This window comes from Tupaia chinensis, unplaced genomic scaffold (assembly GCF_000334495.1).
Source record: "Tupaia chinensis unplaced genomic scaffold, TupChi_1.0 Scaffold144171_1, whole genome shotgun sequence".
NCBI classification, from domain to species: domain Eukaryota; kingdom Metazoa; phylum Chordata; class Mammalia; order Scandentia; family Tupaiidae; genus Tupaia; species Tupaia belangeri.
In genome coordinates, this window is record NW_006204027.1 from 333,451 (window position 1) to 341,784 (window position 8,334).

Below are 8,334 nucleotides of genomic sequence, written 5' to 3' on the forward strand. Positions count from 1 at the left end.
GCTTTTAGATGTCAGAAGAAAGAAAGGTATCACCCTTACCTGTGAACAGGGGGCTGAAGGAGACCGGAGAAAAGGCACTTTGAGTTCTTGTCAACCTGGGTTTCCTAGGGGGTGAAAAAACACAGGGAGAATAAAGGGGAGGTATGAACACACGTGTATTTAGATCACTGCAACACTCAATTCCAGATGCATTGAAAAACAAAGCAAACCCTAGTCACTGTCAGCAACACTCATGTAATAAAGCTTACAATATAAAGGGGGAGAATTAAGGCAATCCCTCAACTAGATTCAGCTATAGAATTCACCGGCCTTCAAAGCAATAAGAAATCCCTTTGGATCTCTCCATAGCCACGACATTAACAGACTATACCACCTTTGGTGATGATTAGCAAGTCCACTTCAAGAGGAAAGAAGACAGAAACAGAGTTGATTTTCACTGGGCGCCAAGAAAAAAGACTCTTGACCTAAACAGGTGTCAGCTCAGAACCACAGCTTTCCCTTGGATGCCTCCAGGAAGGGGTCACAGTGAACCAGGGACATACTCCCACCTGAAAACAGCACCACCGAGTACACATGGAATCTTCAACCACAAAGACGCAGTTTCTGCCCAACTGGTGCAAGGTGTGGGTCAAAGCCTTCAGCTAACAAGTGGCTCCTCAGGTCAAGGGGCTCTACCTGGCATCCAAGAAGATGGCCCTTCCCCTTCCTGAACTGCTAGTCACACAGCTCTCCCCACAGGATGCTCCTTGAGGCTGCTCAAGGGAACCAGGCTGAAAACCCAGACCTCCTTTCGGTTATACACCAAAGATTTAACTTCACTTTGTACCAATTTCAACTGGCTTTTCAGCAAGAAATGAAAGAAATTCAAAGACTGATAAACACTTTCCAGTCAGAAATGTGCTAAACTTAGAAAAACTCATCTCAGGGTGACTGATTTGAAGGGAAAGAATTTGCTAAGGTGATAGAAATATGCAATAGGTAGAGGTTACTATGACTATATAAATTTGTATAGAACTGAATCTCTAAAAGGAGAGCTTTGTGGCATACAAATTATACCTTAACAAACCAGATTTTTAAGATAATTTTAAAAATCCCACCCAAAACTGAACACCTAACTCTTAACACTATAGCTAGTTTACCTTTCAAACATATTCTCATACAAAAAAATAAATGAAATTTAAACTCTATTATTATTTATTTTTTAATAAAACTTAAATTCTTCAGACTGCACCAATACTGGTGGCGGGGTGGGGGGGGCATAAAAACACAAAATCCAAAATAAAATCCTACTTAAAATAATTTTATTTCAGAAGATGTGTATTTGTGTTTTTAAGTTTATTTTTTATTTATGAACCTATACACCCTTGATAGGGTCTGGTCACACCACGATTCTCCTTCCTCCAAAAGAAAATCTCTCCAGAATCTTGGACATCTGTGCATAAACACCCACAATCCTGGTGCATTTCAGGTCAACCAGGCTGGGGATCTGAACCTGCAGTCAGTCGTGTGGCTTCCAGCACTGTCGTCCAGTACAATACAGACTATGCCACCTAGGCTGAGCCTGCATTTCTGTTTTTGATGTCTGAGCTTCTCAGAATTCATTTCAAACAAGATTCCAAAGCCATGCCATGAAGACCTTACTCAGAAAGAGGCAAAACACTAGTTGGTTCCTTCTCCTGACCTGTCTTCACACCTCCTCTGCAACCTCTTCCATGCAGAGAACCGAGGGGCCTACCGATGGTGCACTCTGTGAATACCACCCTGAGCACGCCCAGAAGAGGTGGCTCCATACAAACAAGACACAACCACACAAAGTCCCTCTGTTTATGGAAGTTGCTTATAACTGTCTGCAGCTCAGTTCCAACAATCCGGAGGGTTGGAATGGAAAGTTAATCCCACTGGACATGAACTTTAAGACTGTTGAAAGAGGTTCCAAGCTGATTTTTATTTGATAACTTGTGGGGACAACATTAAACTCAGCAAGAAGAAACCTAAAGCACTGGCCTCTCGAAGGGTTTACACCTCAGCCATTTGGCTGCTTGCCTCTTTTCAAAGGAAGCGGCATTACTCTGCCATCTGCCCATGCTGGGGACGAATCTCTTCAGTGCCAAGCGCTGAAGAACGGCAGTGCCCAAATGCACACTTCATCTTGCGGAGGCCTTCTCACTTCAGCTCATCTTCTCCCCCGCCCCCGGCATTTTGAAGAAGAAAATCAGAGTTTCTAGGATCTAGAAAAAGAAAAACATCTGAATCTAAACGCAGGCAGAGTCATTTGAGAACGCCAAGATGGCTTTTCCTGGCAAATAAGGGGGCCACCTGGCTGGAAGCTCAGAGAGGTAAAAGGTCGAGGAGGCTGAGAGGCTGATAATAAATGTGTGTGTTTCCTTCTCTCTTTGGGGACATGCGGCCTAACTGAAAATCCAAAGCAGTTTCTGTCTCAAGGATCCTGAGAGCATTCTAATGGCAGTCATTCATGAAAAGACCAATCTAGATGACTATAAAAAAACAAAGCAAGGGAATGATTAACATAAAATTGAGGATGATGGTTACTTGAGGGAGGAGTAGCTGTAATCAGGAAGCAACACTCAGGTCTTCAAAGGCACCATTTGCTAAGGTTAGAGACAGGTGCCTAGAAGTTTATTATCATTCAGATTCATCACTTTATATCCCCTTTTGTATATATGAAACATTTGGAATGATGAAAGCCGTTCTAAGCCAAGGTGCTGTTTTTTGTAGAGCAACATGAATGACACGGTTCCAGACATTTTACGCTAACCCTCTATACTACATTCCCAGGTTATTTATTCCTCTCCAGACACATCACCTCGATAAGCACTCGGGTACAAAATTAAGCCACTGTAACTTTCCTAGTGGGCCACTTACATTTTATTCTTAGCAGAAAGACTTAAAGGGTGGGGTTGGGGATGTTTTTGCGGGCTAAGCCTCAGGTGACAGAACAGGACAGAGGCAGAAGGTAAAAGGTCTTTGAGGCCAGCAGTCCTTTGTGTCAGCTATGTCACTGCCCCTGCTGTAGGTAACGAAGAGACAGAATGCCCTGTCCATTTCTACCTTGCAGTATTAACTGTACCACAATGGATTTCTAAGACAAAAACAGTTAAAACCATTAGGCTAGACAGGATGACAACCCCTAGATAGAACCACTGGCCAGTTTTCAAATTCCCTGAAACCTATAAACAATGAAAGAGTAATGTTCTCCCTCCCTTGTTCATAAGTCACCTCTACATACGTGTCCTTTTCTAAAGTAACTTCCAAACTGAGATGACCAAATACCAGGTTTTATGGCCCCAATGTCCCTCTGTCCCTACTAAAACACATGGTGCCAAGGCAGCCAGCCTGTGCCATTTCCAACACATCATAAGCCCATGTCTGTTCATGTGCTACAGGCACAAAAACCATGTGTTCATTTTTAGTTCCAATACACAGACATCTGCGCAGCAAGGTCAGATCCAAAACTCGATCAGAAACCAACTAAAGAACGTATGGAGGGACCATCCAAGGAAAAGACAAGAGGCTTAGTCCAAGGTCCAAAACCTCAAGAATGAAGCTGGGGGGCCAGCAGGTGGCATGGTGGTTAAGGGCATTGGACTCCCACATGGCTGACCACGGTTCAGGTCCCAGACATGGTGGCTTGCTTTCTCACTTTCCCTCTCTTTCTCTCTCTCGCTCTGTCCCCTCTGGTCAAGTTATAAGTGATTAATTAATTAATTAAAGTTAAATAAAAATAATTCTTTAAAAAAAAAAAAGAGGGACAGCAGTTGGCATAATGGCTATGTCACTGGACCTCCATGTGGTTGATCGTGATTCCAGCCCCAGACCCGGTGGCTTAAACTCATGCCAGGCGTGTATGCATGTGTGCATGTGTGCCCAAGATCCCGAGAGGAGAATAGAGGAGAAGGGATTGCGGGGTAGCTATCCCCCCGGGGAGTGATTTCTCGCTTTCTGTCTCTCTGTCTCTCTCTGTCTTTCTGGCGAGGATACGCGCTCTATAGCAAAAAAAAACTCTATAAAAATAAAGAATGGCAGGTTAATGGTAAGGAATGAAAAGGTACAAGACTTGAATAGGCAGAGAGAGATCTATAGCCTAGGAGTTCATTCTAAAAGAAGAGCTGCCAACCACAACCACTTCATGGAAAAAAAAAAAAAAGAGTTTAAAAAGATCAACAAACCATGGACCCAAAAACCAAACATAGTCAGAACTTCCTTACTACGCCATAAAATCATTTTCTCTCAAAACATGTCATCCCATGACTCAAAAAGATCCCTTTAGACCTAAAGACATAAGGAAACAGTGAAGAAGGCTTCTCATGTCTGCCATGTCTGTATACAAAAGTAGGACCCCAAACTGATGCCAAGGCAGCCTGGCTCTCTTTCCAGAATTGCATTTTTTCCCCTAAACAAATAGATAGGAAACCACTATCTGTGATTAGCTGTGAGAAATGTTCTCCATTTCTCCACCTCACAATCATGAAGACAGCAACAACCTCAACTTTTAGCTAGGTAAGAAACAAATCTTGAGAGGTGAACAACGTATCCATTTCCAACCAATGTGATGAGTCAAAAGGTCAGATCAAAAGTCTTATCTCACCAAATCGAAAGGAAGATGATCAGCTCAACATATGTGAAACAGACTACGTAACTCCAATAGTTTTCCTCAAATAGCAAGTCTCTCTCACACTAAAGCCCACTCATATTCCACCCATCCCTTTGAATTCCAACATATGAGTGTTATAATATCCCACTCTGTTCCCCAGAACAGAAACCCAGTTAGGTGGTGGACCCAGTTCTTACTTTACTTAAAAAGAGTTCTTGAGACGAATCCATGGCCTAGTGGTTAAGGATGCCAGATCCCACATTCCCAACTAAGCGCTTCGAATCCCAGCCCTGGGGGGCTTGAAAAACATACCAGATGCATGATGCATGTGCATGTGCATTCCTATCCTAGATCCCAACATGGTAAAGAAATGGAGAAGAAGGGATTCAGGGAGACTATGCCCCACTGGGGACTGCTTTTTACCTCTCCCTGCCTCTGCTTCTCTCTAGTAGGCACAAGCACCCTCTGGCTATAAACAAAGTTCTCTAAGTTAACTCACACCACACTTAAGACCCAGTATATATCAAGGCCAGTCTGAGAGGAGGAAAAATTTTGCTTAGAGTTAAAATGGGGGACCTGTTAAGCCTTATACAATGATTGCAGGAAGCACTTTCTAGATGATAGCTGTGGGAAAGGTAGATAGATATTGAGCAGAGCAAAGAGGGTTATGCCCAGAGATAACTGTGAAAGCCCCAAATTATACAGCAAAGACTGCACAGGACCATAATTAACTCCAACCAACAATAAAGAGAAAAACACATACCCTCTGGCAAAAGACAGAAATTTCTCACCGCTTCCAGGTTCTACCAATCAAAGCAAGAACAAGCTAAAAATCCAAACTCATCCTTCCTCGCAACAGGGTGGACTGACTTTGAAGGTGCAGATCCACAGAAATCACAACTACCTTGGCTAGACTTAGCAAGTTTCTCAGAGCTGTAAGGCTGCCAGAAAGACTGGCAAGTAGTACGCTGTGGAAAAGCTAACAAGCAGCACCAAATCCTAAGCATAAAAAAAGTACCAGTTCAGTCTCATTATTTCTCTTCCAAAAAGCACAAAATATTCCAGCTAGACTTCTCCTGTCTTCACTCCATTCCTATAAGAACAGGAACAAGATGGTCATCACTCTCCTGTTTTACAGATGGAAGAAAAATGGCGAGGGGTGGGCCATGATGAAGCCAGATTTGGCCTCCATCTCAGAGCTGATGTTGGAGTTCTAAATGGAATCTAGACTTTCCCATTCTCTGCACAACATGCTGCTTCCAAACAGCAGTCAACCAAACGTTTATACACAAATATTCCAATTCATCAAAAAAGCCCTTGGACCAAAAAATGTAATTCTCCAGTGCCCTGAACTAAGCTTCTTTGCAAAGCTACAGCCCAATTTGCTCTGCAGCAGAAATCTGTATTGTGCTTAGTGTGAGGGTTGGTGACAGAGCAGCCAATGACCATTAAATTCTGCTTCCAAAGGCAAAAACCGTATAATGTTATATGCCTTTTCCTCTTCCTAATCTATTAGACATAGCAGCTAATTTCACGCCACACCTCGTATTTGGAGTCTCTGGAATCTTAGACCAAGTCCTGGTCAATATGGAACAAAGGCAAGACAAACCACAAGAAAATTAGCAATCTATCCTATGTCATTACCCATAGCTTCAATCCTGCCCTCTCCCCCTTCCCAGGAAAATTTCATCTGTACTGGTTAAGTGGAGCATCGAATGCATAGCACACCAGAAAAAAAGCTGCTTCAGCAACCACACACTTTTAAAGACATGAGCTCTCAGCATGAGTTCACTGAAAAGCAAACGCAGAAACATCAGCCTACCTGAAGGGGCAACACGCTGATTTCTTTAGTTTGGGTTTGGCTTCATCCCCAAGAGGAGCCCACTGCACTGATCCAATAGGGCAACAAAGCCAAATCAACCCTACACTGTCCTCCAGGAGCACCCACATCCCCTTGAAAGGAGAAGTCCACGGATGAATGACTCCCACTCCAGGATCAACTGGGAGCTTTATAAAATTCTAACTCTTGGGTCCCAGGCATACTGATCTTTACAAAAAGCTCCCCCAAGTGATTAGGCTGTCAACTTAGACGGTCTTCTGCTGGGTAGCCTTGGTTTGTGGCTCCCAAGATGTCCCAAGTTATGTGCATCCATCACATAAGCTGCACCAAAACTAATTCCAATCCAAGAACCCATGCAGAAGTGCAAACCACAATGGTCATTGCCATAAGGGAAGTCTCACTTAACTGAAACAGAAGTTGACAGCTTTCTAAACTGACACTATAGAGCTAACACTGTAAATCGGTCTATCCTTTAGACACGCAGGAAAAAACCCACTCCGTAAGTTTGGAATTTTCACCACTTGGCCTAGAATTCATGTACCAGTGTCTATGCTTTAGGGAGACTTCTCACCCAGGCTTGAGAGAAAGCAGAGCTGTTCTCTATTCTTGCAGACAGTGGTCAGCACATAGGCTTGAGATACCAAGTACATGTAAGGGAATCGCCAAGAAAACATTATAACTTTGCATGAGATGATGCCTGAATGATCACTGGCCCATGACTTCACAACTTCCTCATCTCATCTGCATGTGTGAGTATGAAGGGGGTGGGGAGCTGGTACACAGAGAGATCAAGGGGGATGCAACACCTGCTTCTTGCCCCAAATGCCAAACACATCCAGCAACCTCCCAGCAAGGGTAAAGGTAAATGGGCACCTTGGAAAAACTTAAAAAGCTGACCCAGGGTGGGGGTGCGGGTGGGGGTGGCTTCAAAACATGGCCGGACAAGAGAGATTCCACCAGCTAAATGTCAGGGAGCATTAAGTCTCCACAATTGACTCCTACCTAATGCCAGATGTCACCACCTTTGGCCCCAAGTTCTTAAGAACCGTTGGATCGCGTTAGCAAAAGAAGAGGGAAGCGAGAAAGGGAAGTTCGTCAGTCAGCCACCCAGCTGCTCTCACCTCCCCGCGTCCAGCTCCCGGCCCGCAGAGCCTCCCATGTCTGTCAGGCTCGCCGCAGAAGCAGCCAGCTCTCCAGAAGGCCTCTTGCTGGTCCCATCCCCACCACCGGAGCCACCATTGCAGCTCTTCGTGCGAAAGAGGCGACTGAGGCGGATTTTGAAGGAGCCCTTCCGAGAAGGGCCCGCAAGTGGCCGGAGGGGCCCAGGAGGCGGCGGCGGCGGCGGAGGATGCTGCTGCTGCTGCTCCCCTCTTCTCAGGCGCCCCGGAGGGACCAAGTCCTGCAGCGGGAAGGGCACCGGGGGCAATTCAGGGCCTGGGGGCTGCAGCAGAAGCCGGCCGCCCCCTCCTCCTCCGCGGCCCGGGCTGCTGAGCTCCTCTTCCGAGCAGCTGTTAGTCTCCAGGCTCTCGGCCTCCGACTCCAAACCCTCCAGGACCAGCAGCGCGTCGCTCGTTTCCGTGGGGTCCTCCCCGGCCTGCGGGGCGGCAGCAGGCGGCTGGGGCTGCGGAGGGGGCGGCTGCGGGGGGCAGGGACATGGGCAGCAACCCCCACCAACCGTCTTGACCCCCGGCCCCGACGGCTGCCCGAGGCCCAAAGCAGGTCCGTTCTAGTGCCAATCCCGGAGGCAGGGCCTTGGGGTCCAGGGCACAGCGGTGCCGGGGACACAGCAGTTCCGAAGGTCCCGGCTCCGAAGCCGCCTCCGCGTCCTCCTCCTCCGGCGGCCGACCCACGTTGCGGAACACCATCAGCTGCGGTGGTCGGG

At 46.2% G+C, this 8,334-nt stretch overlaps 1 protein-coding gene across 1 annotated transcript in view; it reads right to left on the reverse strand.

Annotated features, from left to right (window-relative positions):
• Positions 1 to 8,328, reverse strand: part of SOCS7 (suppressor of cytokine signaling 7) — a 30,748-nt gene extending 22,420 nt beyond the window's left edge. The window contains 3 exon segments of the mRNA XM_006166085.3: positions 40 to 104; positions 7,574 to 8,170; positions 8,172 to 8,328. Of these exon segments, the coding sequence (XP_006166147.1) occupies positions 40 to 104; positions 7,574 to 8,170; positions 8,172 to 8,317 (808 nt within the window). The 5' untranslated portion in view covers positions 8,318 to 8,328.
• Positions 8,329 to 8,334: the final 6 nt, after the last annotated feature.